This window comes from Phaethon lepturus, unplaced genomic scaffold, assembly GCF_000687285.1.
Source record: "Phaethon lepturus isolate BGI_N335 unplaced genomic scaffold, ASM68728v1 scaffold35518, whole genome shotgun sequence".
Taxonomy (NCBI): Eukaryota; Metazoa; Chordata; class Aves; order Phaethontiformes; family Phaethontidae; genus Phaethon; species Phaethon lepturus.
The window spans coordinates 6,012-26,975 of NW_010558974.1; the positions used below are offsets into that span (position 1 = coordinate 6,012).

At 38.3% G+C, this 20,964-nt stretch overlaps 1 protein-coding gene across 1 annotated transcript; it reads left to right on the forward strand.

Annotated features, from left to right (window-relative positions):
• Positions 1-402: 402 nt before the first annotated feature.
• IL6ST (interleukin 6 signal transducer) lies at positions 403-20,223 on the forward strand. The gene is made up of 13 exons (XM_010293227.1): positions 403-480; positions 1,293-1,604; positions 3,475-3,607; positions 5,197-5,357; positions 5,706-5,857; positions 8,427-8,586; positions 13,461-13,543; positions 14,707-14,926; positions 16,061-16,237; positions 16,932-17,033; positions 17,588-17,734; positions 18,691-18,831; positions 20,123-20,223. The coding sequence occupies exons 1-13, from the start codon at positions 414-416 to the stop codon at positions 20,221-20,223; spliced, it is 1,956 nt and encodes a 651-aa protein (XP_010291529.1). The 5' UTR covers positions 403-413.
• Positions 20,224-20,964: the final 741 nt, after the last annotated feature.

Consider the following 20,964-nt stretch of genomic DNA (forward strand, 5'->3'; position numbering starts at 1 on the left):
AGTATGGTAACTGTAATCAAATTCATGGGGTTCTGTTTTAAAATGTGAGCCGGTGTTATGCTCTCTATTCTAGCTGAACCTCCCACAGAAGTACCAGTGACATTTGTTTCCATCTATGCCTTGAAGATCTTAATGTGATGCATTTCTTAAATTTGTAACTGAAGAAGCTTTAAACTGCATCGATTATCTTAAGTAGATATTGGATTTTGTTATATCAATGAGTAAAATGGCAACAATATGCCCATTCTTCCTCTAGAGTGAGAGGATAGTAACTCTTTTGGGAAAGTAAATGCGTATACCTGAGAAATTGTCATAGATCAAACACAAATCTGAATTTAACATTGATCTAAAGTGAAGACTAATAGTTTAAATTAAAAAAAAAATCTTTCTCTGATACAGGAATTCTGTGCATCATGACTTCTGCGTGGAACTGGGTGGCCCATGGCTTATATCTGCTCTTGAATATTTGTTCTCTTGAAGGTAAGACTTCTGTGTCTCAAACACAAGAGACTTGTAGAAATTCTTTAATCGGATGCTTGAAGCACATGCTTGCTTTTTCACTAGATGCTTGTGGGGTGGGGCAGAAAGCAAAGTTTATCACCTGTATGGTAAGGTGCCTTTAGGCAGAGCAGAGTCAAGAATCAAATGTTTAGTATGTTTAGAAGGTGGAAGGTAATACACTTGAGGTTATGCTTGCCATTAAAAAGGTATTTTTTGTTGAGAAAGTTAACAAAAAGTCGGGGTAAGTGTGCACCTTTGTTGTGGTGGGCTAGTTTTAGAATTGCATGCAAAACAGTTAAATACTTGAGATGTCCATTTCAAAAGCTTTAGTGTGTATACTATGAGCATATTTGGGAATTATAACGAACTCTGCATGTTTGATAGTACTCCTTTTACAAAGGAAATTCAACACAACAATAAAATTGTGACAATTGCTACAGAGGCACATAAAAACTGTCAAGTTTTAGAGATTTAATATTGCGTTGAATCAACAGCCACACTAAACATCCTGAGGGTGATCATTTGCTACACAATACCAGTGGCCCACAGCTCTAACCTTACCAGCTTTTCTTGCTTGCTAAAATGCTTTTGCAAAATCTGGGGAATCTTACACTAGTTTTGTCCCTTAAAACTGCTTGGGTTTCAGTGTTTTTATAACTGTCAAGTAACTAATTCATCTCCTGCTTAGACACATGTGGCATTTTTTAACATTACACTAGTGTTGTATTAGCAGTATTGATTATGGAATGCTCTGCAGTTTTTAATGAAGATGCAATTCCTTTTCTTTTTAGTTTCAGGTGGACTTGTACAGTCTTGTGGTCACATCATCCCAGAGTCTCCTGTATTGGCCCTTGGTTCTAATTTCACAGCATTATGCATTTTGAATGAGAGCTGTCTTGACTTTGGCAATATCTATGCTAATCAAATCATCTGGAAAATTAAAAATAGAGTGGTACCTAAAGAACAGTACCGTGAAATAAACAGAACAGTTTCCAGTGTCACATTTAATGACACTTCTTCACTAGCTACTCCTCTGACATGCAACATTTTAGCAGATGGACAGCTTGAGCAGAACATTTATGGAATTACAGTTACAATAGGCTGTAAGTACCACTTTTCTTGCCTTTTATTTTGGCCTAAGAAAATTGCTTCTAAGAAACAGGGAAAAGAATGCAAACAATAGAAAGTGTCCACATTTTGAGCCACTTATTTCCATTTCCTCAGTTCCTGGATAACTGTATAAAAACTTTGTCAAATCACATGGTGTCAAAGCTGGTAAATATGCATAGAATAAAGTTTTTTTTTTAAAAAACAGAAAATACTCTGGAGTATTTCAGTGTTGAAATAGGACGACAACAGAACACAGAAGACAACAGGAAAATGTTGAAGCAGGAGGATTTAAATTACAGAAAGATGTGAATTTAACTGAAATATATCCTAGGAAATAAACTAACTTTTCCTTAACTCTTGCTTCTGTTTCAGTGTTCAAAGAAATACAATAAGGTCGTATGTCCTGCTTTTGTAATAACACTACGAAATGAATGTTTTCTTCATTAATTGACTGAGAAATATTTAGTCTAGCTGTATCACTAAAGCTAACCTTAAGGTTAGCTAACTGCCGTAAGGATGGAACATACTATTTGGTTTACTCTACCTCTATACATAAGAAAATACTTCTAACTAATTATAAACTTTCCTTGTTCAAGCATGATAGCACTTGCATAGTTCTGAGCAAGTGCTCTTTAAGGCAAGACTGAGGTCTTGAGAAAGTAACATGAATAACTTAATATACTACTGCTTAATTAGTTGGTGGACCGTTTATAAAGTGTTCAAGTGTCCTTAATAGTGGACTATGAATGGCTGAGGAATTACGTAGTCTCCTACTGTAGGCAAAAGATACTGCCATTGTTGCATGGTCTGTACTAAAGGCTGGCTTGAGTTCACAATTTAAACTAATGTGGTTCTAGCATGAGTTACAAAGTGCTTTCACAGAAAAAACAATGTTTCCTATTTCAACTTCTGAGGACTCACTTTCCTGCCAGAAGAGACAGGCAAAATATATGGCAGGAAATTTGAGCCATATGGATAGGATATGGAAAGTTTAGGACAGATACAGTATCATAAGGTGATAAACAGAATGACAGGTAACATTCTACAGTTGCAATTCACATAAGAATCGTGATACATTTGTATTTAAAGCAACTGTACTTTTATACTGTCAGTTAAGAAAAATTCTGTAAACAATGAGACCTGTAAACAACAGGTTTGAGAAGAATACAACTATTCAGGAACAAAACTATACGGTTCATACAGTAGTTCTGCTGAAAGTAGTATTGTGCTTGAAAGGAAATAAGATTCTGAGAATGCATTATAGTCTTGTAAGTAGTGATATTCTAAAAGCTAGAAACAAACTATGCTATGATTTGAACTTAAAAGGAGGAAAAAAATAGTTCAGCTGCACTCTGAAAAAGTTTCTTACACACTACTAAAGTGCATGGATGAAGATCTCTTATGTTTCTTGTAGGTGTTCTCAGCTAAAGCATCCTTCTTGCATACCTCATGCTGGGGAGAACAGACCTATCACAATTGCCTTAGAGTTCAGGTTATTGGCAAGTAAGCATATGTCAGTCCAGCTGTAGTGCTCATCAGCATTTCTTCTGTGTGAATTAAAACAGATTGACATGAGAGATGGTTGATATCCGGTTTTCTGCCTCAAAGAATGAGAAGCCTGCTGTTCTGCACTGTCAGGTGCTTGTTCTTTATACAGCCTACTGTTTCTCAGAGCAGCTGGTTAATCTTCTTGACTTCCATTGCTGGATGCAATCTGGAACTTTTTGCCCCCTCCTTTAGAAATAAATCTGACTCTAAATACTTCTGATGTTCACTGAAATTGCTCTAATGAGACACTTAACATGATTCTTAGTGGACTGAAATGTGTATATAGCTTAATTTTTGCCATTTTTTTCTGTACAGTGCCCCCAGAAAAGCCCAAGAACTTAAGTTGCATTGTGCATCAGGTGTCAAAACTCACATATCCTATGACTTGTACCTGGAACCCTGGAAGGCATACATTCCTGGACACTCACTTTAGGTTGAAATACAGGTGGTAAGTATACTTCTATAGAATATCTAATAAATAAGTTTGAGGAATATTTGTAGCGTAAACCAAACCTCCTTGAAATTCCTTGATGCTTTGGAATAGTTCTTAACTTAAATCCAGTTTTCTGAAGCATTGCTCTCTATTTTGGGGGAAGGGAAGAGAAGAGTTAAAGAAGTTCACATTCAAAGTAGTTTTAAGCTGGACTTGAAATTTTGTTGCTGTACTTGTTTTGGAGTCACAGCTCTCTGACACTTTTCTATTCTTCAAATACATGATTAGTGTGGCTTGAGTACAACACACCTAATCATTATCGCTCTCTTCAACTACCTGAAAGGGGGTTGTGGTGATGTGGGTGTTAGTCTCTTCTCACAAGTAACTAGTGATAGGATGAGAGGAAATGGCCTCAAGTTGCGCCAGCGCAGGTTTAGATTAGATATTAGGAAAAATTTCTTTACTGAGAGAGTGGTCAAACATTGGAACAGGCTGCCCAGGGAGGTGGTAGAGTCACCATCACTGGAAGTGTTCAAAAAATATGTGGACATGGCACTTCGGGACATAGTTTAGCAAACATGGAGGTGTTGGGTTAATGGTTGGATCTTGAAGGTCTTTTCGAACCTTAATGATTCTGTGATTAGGTGTCTGGACCCAAATTACATATTTTACATTACTCTGTGGGGACTGTTCTATCCAATTCTAAACAAGTAGAAGACATTGCTGCTCATTGCAGGAGGGTCAGGCTAGATGACCTTTAAAGGTCCCTTCCAAGCCAAACCATTCTCTGATTCTAAGTAGAAAAAAACACAAGCTACAGTGACTAGATTTGGTAGAGTTATTATCTACTCTGTACTTCCAAGGAACTCAGAATGCTGTTTGTCCATGATTAATCCTAACCTGAAAGCTTCAGCAAAAGTATTTCTCCTGTGAAAGCAAATTAACTTAAGTATTTTTCAGACTCTTCAAATGGTGTCTTGTAGTTTAAAATGGAGTGAACAGAATTGTTGGTCTCCTCTGGAAGCAGGACCAGCCACCCCATTCCACTAAAATGTTTTGGTAACAAGTGTAGTGGAAAGTATGAATAGATAGAAAACATTAATGCTTTGTGAATCTACTGATGCCCCTATTGCTGTTAGTGTAGCAGAAGATGGTGAGCAGAAATGATGATGTGTTGCAGCTCTAACACTGTACTCTTGAAGGGTATGCAGGTAATATGACTACATCTTTTAATGCATGAATATGCTTCTAGTTACTAACAATATTGCTTTTGATTAAATGTATTAGATTTTGATCTTTATTTTTTTTAAGTTGGGTTCTTATACAGCTTTATAATTACAATACTGTGGCTTGGGCTTTTGAAGATACGTGACTGGAAGTCAAGAGATTTTATTGTAGTTTCTATTCTAATGCAACCATGCCCTTGTGGCTGAACAAGTCATTCTAATCTCTTGACCTTTTTCTTCCTACCCTGCTTCTTGCAAAGATAATGGCAGAGGGGAAACACATGAGCTAAACTGATCACTCTGGTCTACTTAAAAAGATTCTCTAAAGGAAACCAGACTTACTGCTTTATACCTTGTTTTTCCTTGTCTTTTATTTAGGCCACAAGAGAACTTTCCTGACTGTATACCAAAAGATGTAAACAATTCTTGTACCATTACTGATGTTCAGTTCTTTGTTAACCTGGAAGTCTGGGTAGAAGCAGCAAATGCTCTTGGGAAGGCTGAATCTGATCCTCTTGTTCTTGATCCCATTGAGATTGGTAACTATATGCCTCTTAATAAAGCTTTAGTAGTACATAACTGCTGCCTCTGTGTATATTGCTGATATTGGTATGTTAATGTTTCTTTGCCATAAAAATTAACACTGACAAAATACTGTTGACTAGAACTTGAACTGTGCTGGACAAAGGTAGGGAAGGTGAGAGATTTGATGACAAATTAGACAGCAAGATCTTGTTGAGTAGTCTGCTTTGGAAACTCATGTGAAGTAGGAGCCATTTGAGTTTGTGAAAGGCTTTAATGGTAGTGTTATAGCAGCATAGTGTACCAACTGCTAGAGGCATGATAAAATACAGCTGTAGAGTTGACTCTGACTCCTCCTCTTCTAGTTAAACCTCTGTCTCCACACAACTTATCAGTCAACTCGGGAATACTACCTACTGTTCTGAAGCTTTCCTGGGAGAATCGGATTTCAGCAGCTGTGATGAAGCTGAAATTCAATATTCGCTATAGAATCACTGGTGACACAAACTGGATGCAGGTAAAACCACTAATGTCCCTTGTCACTCTTCTGCTGTAACCCAGCCCTCTGTCAAACTGCACAAGTTCCCAGTTACCTCACTGCCACAGTTCAGAGGGTTTGCTTTATCCTTAGGCCTTATGGATACCTGGTCTGCGAAGGTAGTCTATCTGGTCTGTTCATGGAGGCTGTGATCTAGGGGTTTTTGGCACAATCGAAAGTACAGTGACCTTGTAATTTCTTTGTGGACTTCTCTGCTGTCCTCCCCATCATGTTGCAGTATGTTTATTCTGAATTTTTAATTTGTGCATGCAACATTTAGAACATTCATTAACTTTAATCTTCCTGTGCACATGCAAAACTAATGATCCAGATGTTGTTTATAGCTTGGGCAAACACTGTGCAGTGCTGGACTCTTTTTTTTTTGAACTTTCTGTACTGCACTTGGGTCACAACAACCCCATGCAACACTACAGGCTTGGGAAAGAGGGGCTGGAAAGCTGCCTGGTGGGGAAGGACCTGGGGGTGTTGATTGACAGCCGGCTGAACATGAGCCAGCAGTGTGCCCAGGTGGCCAAGAAGGCCAATAGTATCCTGGCTTCTATCAGAAATAGTGTGGCCAGCAGGAGTAGGGAAGGGATTGTGCCCCTGTACTTGGCACTGAGAGGCTGCATCTTGAATCCTATGTTCAGTTTTGGGCCCCTCACTACAAGAAGGACATTGAGGTGCTGGAGCGTGTCCAAAGAGCAGCAATAAAGCTGGTGAAGAGTCTAGAGAACAAGTCTTATGAGGAGCAGCTGAGGGACCTGTGTTTGTTTAGCCTGGAGAAAAGGAGGCTGAGGGGAGACCTTATTGCTCACTACAACTACCTGAAAGGAGGTGGTGGTGAGGTGGGTGTTGGTCTCTTCTCCGAAGTAACTAGCGATAGGACAAGAGGAAATGGCCTCAAGTTGCTCCAGGGGAGGCTTGAAACTGGGTATTAGGAAGAATTTCTTCACTGAAAGTGTTGTCAAGCATTGGGACAGGCTGCCTGGGGAATTGATTGAGTCACCATCCCTGGAGGTATTTAAAAGATGTGTGTATGTGGCACTTGATGACACGGTTTAGTGGTGGGCTTGGCAGTGTTAGATTAATGGTTGGATTCAGTGATCTTACAGGTCTCTTCCAACCTAAATGATTCCACGATTCTATACAGTATTGTCCTGCATACATGGCTTAAGCCTGATACAGTCAAGGAACTGGAAAAAAGTAAGGAATATGCCTTACCTGTAGTGCCCTATAGTATGTTCCTGTCATCAAGAGTTGTGGGGGTTTTTTCTTCTATATCAATCAATGGATGTATTTTCAATAGCTTCTCAGTTTTGCCTTTCTTTAAGCCTTCTCTCAGAGCAGCAGTAGTTTTCTGTTTTCATCAAGATCTTACCATCTTCTGTTTTAGTACAAAGGCCCAAAACTATTCTGAATTTTATGACTTGTTGGGATGGAAGACTGCTTCTGACTTACCAAAACGTGGTGTTTGAAGCAGGTGGCATAATACAGCTGCTTATGACTAATGCAGTGTATTCCTTCGGAAGAACTTTTTGAGCTTTAGATGCAGAGGTTAATTATTAAGGTCACCTGTATTGATACTTTAAAGAGCACTGTCCCTCACAGCTTGTTCTGCAGCTCCAGGTTCATACATTATTCTGTTAAGGCCTCTTAACTTGTCTTGCCCTCTTAACATGTGCTCCAGACCATTGAAATTGTAACTTTTAAAAAAAACTGAGCTTGCTTAGCTGTGGTAAAATTTGACTACTTTAACAATGCTTTGCACTCAGGATTAACCTCTCTGAGTGTCCTGCATGTGTGTTTGATCTGAAGTCATTCCTCTTTCAGGGTTACTATAAAAAAAACCTTAATTGCAAGCAGAATAATAACATGTGATGGAGTCACTGTGTGTGTATACCTACATATGTCTATTATCTACATCACACATCTGTTTCTGTACATACGCAGTAAGAATACTTTCTGGCATTCAGCTGCTAATCTAAGATAAAGGACAGAGCTTATGAAAATAAACTTCTTTATCATCAAAAGTATAAACTACTCTAAAACAAGCTATTTCCAATATCAGTTAAGAAACACTGTTCTGTATCAGTGGAAGCAGTGATCCAAGATTTTCTAGCTTTATAGGAGGCTTCTAGCACAGGTATTTTGCAATCAATTGAGCAGATAACGTAGCGAAGTTCTGAAATGTGAGGTGGGATATTACAGATCAGTAAGTAGAGGAATTATATGGGAAGGAAGGAGAGGTAGACATAAACTAACTAGGACAGTATCTCATATTCTGTTGTCCTTTTTGGGGGGATAGCTGCTTATCTATTCTAGTGCATGTATTGTATTTACCAGGTATACTACACACAACTATGACTGATCCCTTACCAAACCATGGCTGAGAATTGAAGTTTTTGGAAATGAGGGGAAAAAAACTATGTTGTTTGTTTTGGGCATATATGTGGTGGGAAACCCTCTTGGCTGGGAACTGTAGCAGCACAGAACTCAGCTTTAAAATTTTTGATCAGTGCCTCTAAAATCTTTCTTCCATTTACAGGTTCCTCCTGAAGATACAGCTTCACCAAGAACTTCATTCAGTGTTCAAGGGCTCAGACCCTACACAGAGTATGTGTTCTCAATTCGTTGCATGAAGGAAGATGGAGTCGGTTACTGGAGTGACTGGAGTGAAGAGAAAACTGGGGTCACCACTGAGGATAGTAAGTAATATATGAAAGTAGGTCACTGACTTCTGAAGTGTGTGAGTGCTAAGCAATTTGGCAATAGCCAGCTGAAACTGTGTATCCTTGCTTGAGCTGTTTAATTATACATGCAACAAGGCTCTCCTGAGTTACTTCCAGCGCCGACCAACTTGACCCGTGCATTCCAAGGAGCATGTGAATAGCTTCCCATAAGGCTAGTACAGAAGCACTCCCTGAAAATAGCTAAAACAGGAGGTAGGGAAGAAAAGCTTTTTTCACAGGAAGTTATAGTCTCAAAGTCTTTTAGAGATGTAGGCTTTATGCTTGGGGTTTTTTTGTTCTGAAGATTATCATCTGTATCAGAAGCTATTCTGCCTGTGTGAAAGTTTGGGGGTTTTTTTAGTAGACCAAATGAACACCGATTTTATGAACAACTTGGTGTTTAGGAGGCCATTAGACAAAGTCATAGGTGGACAAGCATCAGTAAGTATGAAACAGAAGGTTTTAGTCATAGGGTGCATGGACTTCTTCACAAACTTGGTAAAGCAATGACAGGAAATAATGTGCTTATGGGAAGTGTCACCTTTTTATGCACCAAAGCATTAAATAAAACACTGTTTTACTTGTAATTTTCCCAAGGTATTCTGCATCTATAACACTTTCTTGCTTGCCAGTCACTTGTATCTGCCCCTGCACTTTCTTGTATCTACTTGTTTACAATACTGTATGCACAGAAATAAGAGTCTTGATGCTCATCACTGATACAGCTGTCACTGTGGGAGGTGTAAGAAAGGGAATGCCATCTATAAAACACTGACTTTAAGAAAAACTGAGTCTGTGTGGAAAATAGTTTCATTTTGGCTATACTTAATCACAAAAATCACTGTTTTCTTACAATTTCCTCACAATTTCATTTCTTGATGACATAATTGTTCTCATCTTGTTGACTTGTAATATCCCATCCTTTGCAGTAGGGGTGAAAACTGAATTGCTGCTATCATGATTTAATGAGGAAAACTTAGCAGCATCAGCTCTTTGACAGTATTTGTATCATGTTTAGTCTTGCACAAAAGGACTTTGCAAGCATGATGTATACAACTTCAAAGTATAAACAAATTACTACTTAAGATACACAAAAGATAGCAAACCACTAGGTTAAGCTTTAAGTTCACAGCCCTGGAAAAACTGCTTAAGAACCTCAGTCAACCGTCAGCCTTCAATGCTTTGTGGAACCAATACTCAGCATTGCAAAGTTGCTGCTATACACCAAATCTGTTCACACTACAGCCAGCTCATCAACTTGTCTGGCCTTTCAACTCTTTGTGATGCTCTAGTCAGCTGTTATGACATTGTATATTTCCATTGAACTGTGCATCCTGCAGGTGTGCTGTGTTGCCCTGGACTCATTCATATTTCTTCAGCACAGTGGTACTAAGACTGTTACTGCACTCAATGTCTTCTAAGATGTGTGTCTGCTTCCAGTTGCTCATGAACACATGAATTGCTTGAAGTGTACTGTGGCATTAAAGTAAATACAGCTCACTGTATTATGAATTTAATATACTTCACTGCTCATGGAAGTCATTGCAGTACTTCACCACTAGAGAGGCTCTGCTGCAAGTTTGTTCTTGAGTACAGAGACTCTGTTCTGCCACTGAGTTGTGCCAAGATTTTTAGTTGACTATGTTTAGTATTTTCTGTTACTGATTATTTTGTTTGGCTGTTTTGTTTTGCAGTGTTTCAGGACTTAGCAATTGTTGCAGCAACTGTAAACTCTGTACAAAATAAAGTTTCACAACAATAACTGAGCAGTAATTATTGGAATGCTCACACTAAAATCACACTCATGGATTTGTTACAGTATGAAAAATTCTGTTCTCAGATAGTGGATTCTTAGATTTTCTATTAACAGAAAAAAACACATGCAGTATATACAAACACAACCTTAACCTATGCATTTGGCCCTTTTATTTGCTCTCCAAATAAAAGCTCCAGGCTTTAATGTATACCTTTTCTGTGGTTGATTTTCCTTTTGTCATTCATCTGAATAGCCCACTTAAACTGAACTGGAACTAATTCAATGTCTTTTATAGATGCTTGAGAGGTGCTAACTGGTATTTTCTTGATTCTGAACCTCTGTTGGTGTCAGAACACCCTACAGTAGTGTCTTGCTTCTTGCAAAAGGTAAAATGAACTAACTTCAGTACGCAGTAAGCGATTGAGAAATGCCTGTGTCATTAGTTGTGATACACTGCAAACGTAAATACAGTCCGTTTTCTGCTGCTAGAACAGCATTTTAACAAAGTGTCATAGCTAACCTTCCTAATGATAACAGGATAGTCATGCTTTTTCTTCATTGTTTGCTAATCAGTTAGCATTTCTTGCTATTATAGCAATACGTTGACAGTAAAATTATTTCCTATTCTGAGTTTGCTTATAGACAACTTCAGAGGTATGATCATCTCTTGCAGATGCTTAGGTAACTTGCAAATTTATAGGATATTGGGATAACTTAAATTGGAAAGGAGCTCATGGGGTCTATAGTTCCCTCATTCTTTTTCTACCAAGTGTTGGGCTCAGAAAAGGGACTACAAATTGCAATTTTAGCAAAACCTGTACTAAAATTTTATTCATCTTTTTTTAATGTACAGATGCTTGTTAGAAAGATTAAATGAAACAAGCAGATACTGGACAGTTAAGTTACTTACACCATTATTATTGCCCTCAAATTATAACACTGACTTTTAGATGTTGTGTTTTGGTTAACACTGTTAGACCCATATCCCAGAAGATTCCACATTCGCTTGCCTTCTGCATTCAGAAGATTTGGTGCTTGTCTCAGTAGCAAGCTATCAAGATACAGGTGTATTTACCACTACTATATTCAGGAACATACACTTCTGTATTACCATAGGGATTTATCCAAGTGTTACGTTTCCAAGTGTTAAGTACTGTAACTGTAAAGTGAAGTTTCAACAGAATCGTTAAATGCAAAAGCACAGATGTACAGTCATGATGCTGAAGAGTAATGTAAGCTTCCGGCAATTATGACATCTTTTGGCAATAGTTTTACTACCTAATCCTTATCGGGAAACATCTACTTTAACTCCAGACAGTGACTGTAGCCAAGGGTCTTTATATCCAACAGAGAAGGTTTGCTGCATAGCTGTGTATTACTACAATAATATGCACTGTGATTTCTGGGTGTTCTAGAATTCGTAAATTACCCTCAAAGGCATTTGATATTTTAAAACCTTGTTTGGTTTGCTTCTGAATCATCAGTAGCAGCAGCACTGGTAGTCACTTGTTCATTCCTGACTTTAAAGAGAATTAAACAATGTGGGGATTTTGTCTTGTTTTTCCAGGAACTTTTGATTATTATGTCAGAAATTCTTCTCTTCCCATTCTGGGGTTCTGAGGAGTGAAACTGCTTTAGCTTGGTCCTGTTTACATTTCATTTCTGTTTTGATATCCTGCAAGATTGGCTTTGTTTCTGGCTTATACTGATCCTACCCCATATGGACTCAGTAAATGGACTTTCTGGTTGCTTGCTTGATACCCAGTAGGGAATCTATTCTTCCTTCCAGCTACTACAAATACTTTGTGATACCTCTTTAGCTTCTAAGTTATCCTGATGGGTTTTTTGTGTGTGTGCTTTAGCCTTTCCCGCTTGCACTCTTCCTGGTTTCCTTTCTATAATATCCTATCTGTTCCTTAGTGCCTTCCAAGGCACCCTATTCTTAAGCAGTCTTAGTGCAGCATTTCAGTGCATGTCTTTAAACAGTGTTAGACCAATATAGGTTTCATTGTCAAAACACCACTTTGTGCTTGGAGCTTAGCTGCACTGCATCAGAAATCCTTCCTTTATTTATCCAGTACCAATGTCTTATTTTAGCCTCAGAGCAAAGGTGTTATAGTAGGAAATTAACAGGAGGCAGGTCATGTTGCATTCATGATCTGTATTAGGCAAGATGTACGATTGCTTCTGTTTCATGTGAATCAAATCAGGATACTCAAACGAGATTGTTAAGAGCGAGCTCCCTTTGCCTCAGTTCCCAATTCTTCTTCCCTCCTGATGTAAAGCATAAGAGACAAGATGCACACTGTGAACTTCATACTGGGTTTTGGAGGTAAAACAGCCAAAAGCTCATTATGATTCATATAAAAAATGCAATAAAAGAACTCCCAGAGAAAATACAGTCTAGCAAGATTGTAATTGTACATGCATTTTGAGATCATCTTTCTATTAGTGCTAGGGCCCTCACAAAGGTTTGGCCACTTCTTATTGCTTTATGCACTATAATAGATTGATTCCTTCTACTTTGAAATGTAATTTGTAGTGGAAATACCACTTGAATTTTTTATAGTGTTGATGCCAGAAAGTATTGTAGCATTGTACAAAAGTCCTGCAGTTCTATTACCGTTTCTAGCATAAAGAATACAGGAAACTTGGGGAATTCTAGCAGGAGAAATTTGTCTCCTTGTTAACTTTTCTGCACTTTCCTTTTTTAGGTAACTTGATATTGAGGGGTAGGGAGAATGTTGCAGCTACAAACCATAGCAAGGTTTGCACTATACAGGTGTGCAGGCCTGTGCCTCTGGACACAGGCTGCACAGTGTAGGTTTGGTTGTGCCTCACTCAGCACTGTCACCTTCAGCCCATTGTTGCAGATGCTCAGCATGGTGACTCAATTATTTTGATACTGTACATTTCCATGCAGGTCACTCCACTTAATATACCAAGCGTTATTTTCGTTGAGGAACTAAGGAAACACTTTTTGTATATGCTTTTATTTTAAAAAAGGGGGAAAACATTTAACGATAGTCAAAAGATTAATTCAAACAGATTAAATGAAAGTATTTCTCCTATTAAGCATTGTTTCTTTCATCAGAACCATCTAAAGGACCACCCATATGGAGGATCATTGACGCATCTCACTCACCAGCTTCCTGGACTGTGCATCTGGTGTGGAAGGTAAAGCAGCATGATAAAATGGAGGAATTGAGCATTCTTTTGAAATACATGAGTTTTTAAGTGTCAAAACGTACTTCAACAGACTTGAGTAGATACCTGGGATAGTACAGGTTTTATTGATAAGTGATTTTAGGATTCATATTATAATAAGCAGTTATGAAAAATTAGAAGTACAGATGTAAAGGTCATCAGTTAACTGACACACATCTGTGACCCAGGGTATACAGAATCCACTTTCAGATTCCTGACTTGGTGTCCTTCAGCAGTCTGTGGAATTGGCAACTTTCACTTGAACAAAGTAAAATATGTTGTGCCTTCTGCTGTATCCTAAAACTTTTGTAACACTGTTTGGACTGGGGTACTCCACCTGCAAAATCCATTAAGCCTAGGGATGTTCCAGAGGCCAAACTTAATTAAATACAGCACTCAATGTTTGCTTGCAGTAGGCTGCTGTGTCTGGTTGATAGATTAGTCCAAAGCTGAGAAAGTGAATGCATTTGTGGTCAGACCCCACCTTCTGCTTTATTTTGGTCTGTGAACTTTGTCACATTTGACCTAGCTGTCTTTTCATTATTACTTTTTCCTACTACTAGGTGGCTTGTGTGAAATTACATGTATATTGATGTAACTTGTATGCCACATGCCACATGTGACGTTATTTGGCTTAGAATTGGAACACAGTGCAGTTTCAACAATTTACTTTTATCTGGAAACTAATACTGTTACACAGAAACATAGTCTTTTTCTGTGTTACTAGATAACACAGAAACAAGTATTTTTCCATGTGTAATAGCAGAAAATTATTCAGGCAGTTTTGCATTCCTGTTCAGCACAGCTTAAGATGTGAGAATCCTTTTATGCAATTGTGTTGTAAAGTCACATAATGCAGGTTTTACCAACATGTGTTCTACAGTCTTTACAGAAGAGCTTTTATCAAACTACTAGGTAGAACTGTGAGCCAAGAAAGAGGGTTTAAACCAGAAGTAGTTCTGGAAGTTACTGTTTTACAGAAATGAACACAAGTTATTTGCACTTTCCTTAAATATGTGGCTATTTGATCTATGTGGTTTGTCATGTCAGATTTTTAAGTTACACATCAAAGACAATAAAGGTTAAGTCATGTTTGTTTAGTATCAGCCTAATCAAAGGTGTGTTTCTAACAGGCATTGGAGCCATTTGAAGCCAATGGAGTTATCTTGCAGTATGAAGTAACTGTCAGAGCTAAATCATCTCTCTCCAGTCCACCAGAGAAATACAAAGTTAATACCACCAACCTTACCTTAAAGCTGCCAAATGGAACTTATGAAGTGACTGTGATTGCCCATAACAGAGTGGGGGCATCCCCTCCATCAGTTTTACTTATCCCAGCAAGTAATTCAAAAGGTTAGTGTGCTAGTAATGTCTCTTTCAAGTGCATCTGCATGGGTTTTGTTACAAGAAATCTTCAGTGTTGTAAAATGATACCTTTTATATGGATGCATAATTGAAGTATTACTGAATATATCAACAATCTTATGCCTTGTAAATAAGTAAATACAAGGGACGCGTGGATTTATATACTCACAGGTTCTTTCGAAGCTCTGTGTGTGTTCTTTTGCAGTTGTTTTTGATCCTTTTGAGCTACTGTACACTATATTCCCTATTGTTTCTTTTCTTAGCATAGCAGGCATTCTTGTTTTCTTTTTAAAAAAAACAAGGGGTTGGGGAAGCTAGTATCCTTCATGTATATGAATAAAAGAACCGTCTTGCCATTGTTCTTCTTCCTTCTGCTTTCTGATCTCCACATCGCCCCCCACTTTCTTCTCTTGTCCCAGTCTCTCTCCCACATTTTGAGTATCTTGCCTGGTTGCTTTGTCTTCTGCTTCCACTGTCTCCCTCTTGTTTGTGTTCCTTTTTATTATGTTCCTTTCATTGTGCAATAGTAGTAACTACAGGCTGGTTTTTCCTTACTTCCAGCCTCCTCTTAGGCAATCCAAACACTACTGGGACAGGAAGCAAAAAACAAGTGTATAGATACATGCTGCCTTTAGTGTAAACACCATGGGTTCTAAAATAATAGATGAACTAATTATGGGTATGTTTCAAACAGAGTAGCATTGCAGCCAGAAATACGTTAAAGTACATGAGTGTGAGGATTAGAATGGGAATTTATAAGTATCTCGAGGTTTGATTTCCCTCTGTAATAGTCCCTTTTTGGGACTTTTTTGGAAGATATTTTTGGAAGAAACATAGTATCTCTTTCCTGTGCAATAAGGCAACTTACTGTGTTTGAGAACAGAGAAGCTGAGTCTAATTTCAAGTTTTTAAATAGCCTAAATCTGCTTATTTTGGATCTCTGACAGAAAGATTCACATGTAAGTCTCGAAATTTCAGAAAATGGCTTTTACATAGGTTCTGTCAAATTGTCACCATTAAAATAACCCTAAAGTATCCACATTTGACAAAATAGCTATTATTATGAATATCTAGTGGAAGAACTGTCAATACTTATCACTTTTCTGTTTTCTTTTATCACAGCTCCTGTGAAGAATGTTAGAACGCTACCTAAAGATGGCAAGTTGTGGGTAGGGTGGACTGCTCCTAACAGTTATGTTCTTAAATATGTGATCGAATGGTGTATGGTGTCCAACAGCTCAGACTGCATCATTGAATGGCAGAATGAACCAGGAAATGTTCAAGGAACATACTTAAAAGGTATTTAGCTCATAAGTCTACAAATACTTTGTAGAACACTGAAAACTGCTCAGTGAGGAGCATCCTCATGCTGACTAGAATTGTATTGTAGGAGGAATATGGGATAACAATGAGAGCTTCTCTTAGGTTATCATGAGTGTGGAAGTGTCTGTATATTTTTGTCAAATATAAAACTGTATCTAAACTTGCATTTTGAAATTTATATTGTGTAACAGCAAGGGGTTTATCTGCATTTTGCTTTAGTCTTCTTGTTCTTGGAAACCATTAAAATAGTGAAAAGTCTGAGTTTCTTCAAAATCAAATTCTGTGATCTCTCTTTCAGTTCAAACAATGAAACTTGATCAGCTTTACAGTTCTTTTCATATCATGATCAGTAGCTCAAATAGTAATTTTGGGGTTCAGTGCAGCAGACAGATAAAGGCTTTTTATTTAAACTAAATCAGGAAAAAAAACAGACTTCCATGAAGTCTGTTCATAAATTTAACTTTTGCATGTGGACCATTATATTGTTATTTTAGTTAATATTTTGGAGCAGTATATCAATGAGCTATAGAAAAAAGAGTCAGCTTCATTAGGTACAAGTGCATCTAATAAAGCAGCCAAAATCCAGAACCTTGTGTTTGAAGTAAATGAGAAAGATGGTAGGGGAATATGACTGTCTGTGAAACAACACATCTTACATTCCTTTTATTAGGTGATATAAAGCCATTCAAGTGTTACTTGATAACTGTGTACCCCCTATATGCTGATGGTCAAGGAAGTGGACAGTCTGTGAAGGCTTATCTTCCGCAGGGTCGTAAGGACAAAATAGTCATCTAGGAGCATGTAAACTGACTGTCTTGACTAAAAGTAGTGAGACCTTTGCTTTAATGTGGACTACGTAATGAAAAATGGTCCTATACATGAGGATCATCTGACATAATTGATCTTGTCCCTTCTATTAATATCCATTCTGCTTATTTACAGTATTTAGGAGTTAACAGATGTCTGTGGCTGACTTTCCCTTTTTCCAAACTTCATCAGATAATTGACATGAGTTTGTTATTTCATTGGTATAGTAGTATTTTTATGCTGATTTATTTTAAATTTCAAGTACAAAGCCAAGACTAATTAACTTCAGTTGAAGATTTCATATGATCTGCTCATTACTGTTTTTCATATCTTTTTCTTGGAGGTTTCTCTTTTAAAATACCTTTGGAGTTGCTGTGTTGTCTGAAAATAATGCTTTGCAGAGGAGTTAGTCCATCTATTCCACTGAAGTTTTTATGCAGTAGCAATTCAGTGCTCATTAATACACTGCTTCTGTGGATGTGAGGGTGCCCAGTAGAAACTAATCTTCATCTCCTACAGGTCCTTCAAAAGGACCAACCGTTCAGACAAAAAAAGTAGGAAAAGCTGAAGCTGTTTTGACATGGAACCATCTGACAGTGGATGAACAAAATGGATTTATCAGAAGTTACACCATATTTTACAAAACTATTGATGGAAATGAAACAGGTAACAGAAAGCAGAGAAGTACATTGTGGCATTGATGTATTCCATCTGTCTCCTTCTTAACACATGTTCTTGAAAAACAAGATAAAGAATCAAGTGTGGCTGACAGTCTGTTCTGATGACAAAAAGCTGATGTCTGAGGCATAGCTCTCCTCCATACTGAACAGAAAAGTCCCTAATAAAGAATTCATAACATTCAGTTTGTGTATAACAGGGGACTGAGTTTCATTTCTGAAAGCTGATTTGTGGGTATTGTGCTCCCATCTTTCTATCTAAATACAGGATGAGTTGGTGGTAGAGCAAGATGAAGCTAGACCATTCAAGATGTTGAGGAATTGACTGCATTTAACTATGATAAAGCCTTAAAAAAATAAGAATTTTTAATCCTCCTGGAGGATTAAAATTGATCCTCCAGATCACTGTATTACTGATGTAAAACATCTTGTTTGAAGTGCATTTTAGTTCTCAGTAGCATGTATGACCTGCAGGTATGAGAGAGGAAGCTAGTGCTGACAAAAGTTCTTTTTTCAATTTGCTTAAATTAGAAAGGGCAATTACTTATGTCTAGCCTACTTCTTGTAATTTCTAGTTAACCATGTTTTTTCTAGTTAGTAACTAGCTATTTCTAGTTAGCCATGTATTCTGCTTATTAGAGACCTTTAAGCCTCGACTTTTCTACTAGTTTAGTTTGTAGCTACACTTAGAGGCAGGGAGACAGGAAATTAACACAAAATATTGTCAAGAAAGAGACTAAATTCAAACACTTGAACAGAAACAAATGAATCTCAACATTTCTTGTACAAGTTTGTAGTCTTTCTGTCTGTTGTGTTTTCGAAACAGCCATGCATTCTGTTAAAACTATCTTGTACATCTGAAGATATGATGTCCTAATACTACTGTGTTTGTGGAGATCTAATAAATTGTACAGAAAACTAGTATAAATTTTTTCCTCTCTTTAGCTGTGACAGTGGATCCTTCCAAGACAGAGTATACCCTTTCTTCTCTAACCAGTGACACACTGTATACTGTGCGGATGATGGCATACACAGATGAAGGAGGCAGGAGTGGTCCTGATTTTACATTTACTACACAAAAATTTGGTAAGAAGAATGGCTCAAATAGTAGAAGTAGGAAGTAATGTTGTAACAGTATAGCAAGGCTCTGTGCAAGATCTGATGGTGGGGAAGGTGATTTTATTTGAACGGAAAAAGGTTTCAGTCACGGTCATACTCACAAGGTGTGTGATATCCAGATAACCTATCTAGTACTCAATCACAAAGAGGTAGTTCAGTCAAGATTTCCTTTGGTTGTACAGAGGACAGGCTATCCTCTGCAGGTCTCCTGGGTTGCTCTCTCATGTTAGCAAACATGCTGATTTTGGCAGTGTATACTTTAGGTTATATTATTCTTTTGCCCTAACTTTGTGTGAGTCACTAGGATTTAGTCAGTGCCTTTGTCTTCTCTTCTGGTATCTGATGGCTCCTACCCTGGTCTTAAAGAGTCCAAAGTCTTTGTTTTAATCTGAAGGTATGTTGGCCTTTACCCTGACACAGGTGTCCGGAGGAGCTGCAGAGGTGTGCTGGGATCTTGAGCTCCTAATCTAGGTACAAGTCAGCACATGCCATTCTTACAACCATTCCTCAGGTTCCGTGTTCTCATTCATATCACTACAGAAGTTTGCTACAGTTCTGTACAGAGACTCATTTAGAATAGTTAAATTTATTGTATGTTCAGCTTTAGAGAGTTTTTCCTATTTTAATGGTAAGAGCAACAACATTAACTGAACTTAGCCCTGGAAAGCACTTCTTCAGATTTAGCAGGTTGTTTTGTTTTCTTAATGCAAAATGTTGCTCTCCCATAAGCATTCTGTAAGGTTTACTCAAGAATGTGTGTAACATTGAAAGGAATACATAACTATAATGCAACCGTAAGTGTTTGCAGCCAGACGATATCTTCATGTACAGAATAAACGGATGACTAGTGACTTTGCTTACATTACTCACTTGACCATGATGTTGTTATGGCAGCCAGTAGGCCACTGAAAGACTTGGACCAGAGATGAAAGAAACCGCATAGATATTACTGTCATATCTGCTCAAACTGTAAATTTACTTGCTCTGTCAGTATTACAGCTTCTAGAGCAACCTGTGATTTTTAGTGGGTTTTTTTGTTGATGCAAGTCATTAGATTGTTGGGATAGAGCTTTCCATGTTTTCACCAACAGGCTCTTTTCCTATGGTGAAAAGGTTCTTCTGAAGGTGAAGCTTAAGACTGAGTGCTTGCAAGTGTATTCAGTTTCAGATTCTCCCGGTCTCTTTCGGAGTGTATGCAGCTGCTGAGTTCTTTTAAATGCCAAAGTGGTCTATAACTGCTTCTCTTCATTTTCTTCAGGGAAAGGAGAAATTGAAGCCATAGTTGTACCTGTGTGTCTAGCATTCCTGTTGATTGTGCTCCTTGGAGTTTTGTTTTGCTTCAACAAACGTGACTTGTAAGTATAAATGAAGTCTTTCTTGTATGCTTCTGATATTTCTGGGCATAACAGAGAAAGCAATAATTCAATATAAGCAAATATTCTGCAGTTAGAAAAAGGTAAACCACCTTGATTGGTCATAAATATTTTTGTGTTTTCCTTGAGAAATCAAGGCCTCTTCTGATACTGGTTTCTTGCCATTAACAATTAGCACAGTAACTAAATGTTCCTGCAAAAATCCTGCAAGGATTGAGTCACTCGCAGAGGCAATCAGCTCCAGTGCAGGCGCATTACACAGCGGAGTAGGAGATCATGGTGTACAAGGGGGTTTCTGAGCTGGGGAAACCCCAGGGGAACGGAGAGACCTGCTAGGAGCTGGCAGCGTGCGTGAGAGTGGCTGATGAGGTGTGGGCAGGGCCAAGAGTAACAGCAGCCAAGTCCCTGCTCCCACAAACAGCAGCCCTAGGGAGTGCTGCAACCAGGGTGGGCAAACTGTGCATGCCATGTCAGCCAGGATGTGGGGCAGCAGTTTGCAAGGAAGGGCACCTCTTCAAAGGAAGAGCATTCCACTGACTGAGTGGGAGACTTGAAGTACACATAAACCAGCAACCAGGCACCATTCTGTGACCATCTGCACAGGTCAAGGGTGCTCATCCTACCTGACCCTCAAGGCAGAATGGTGAGCCTTGTCTGAAAACAAAGGCTGCAGCTCCAGCTGGGAGGTCTGCACCATCTACCTCAGCAGTGGCCAGTGTCTCCACCC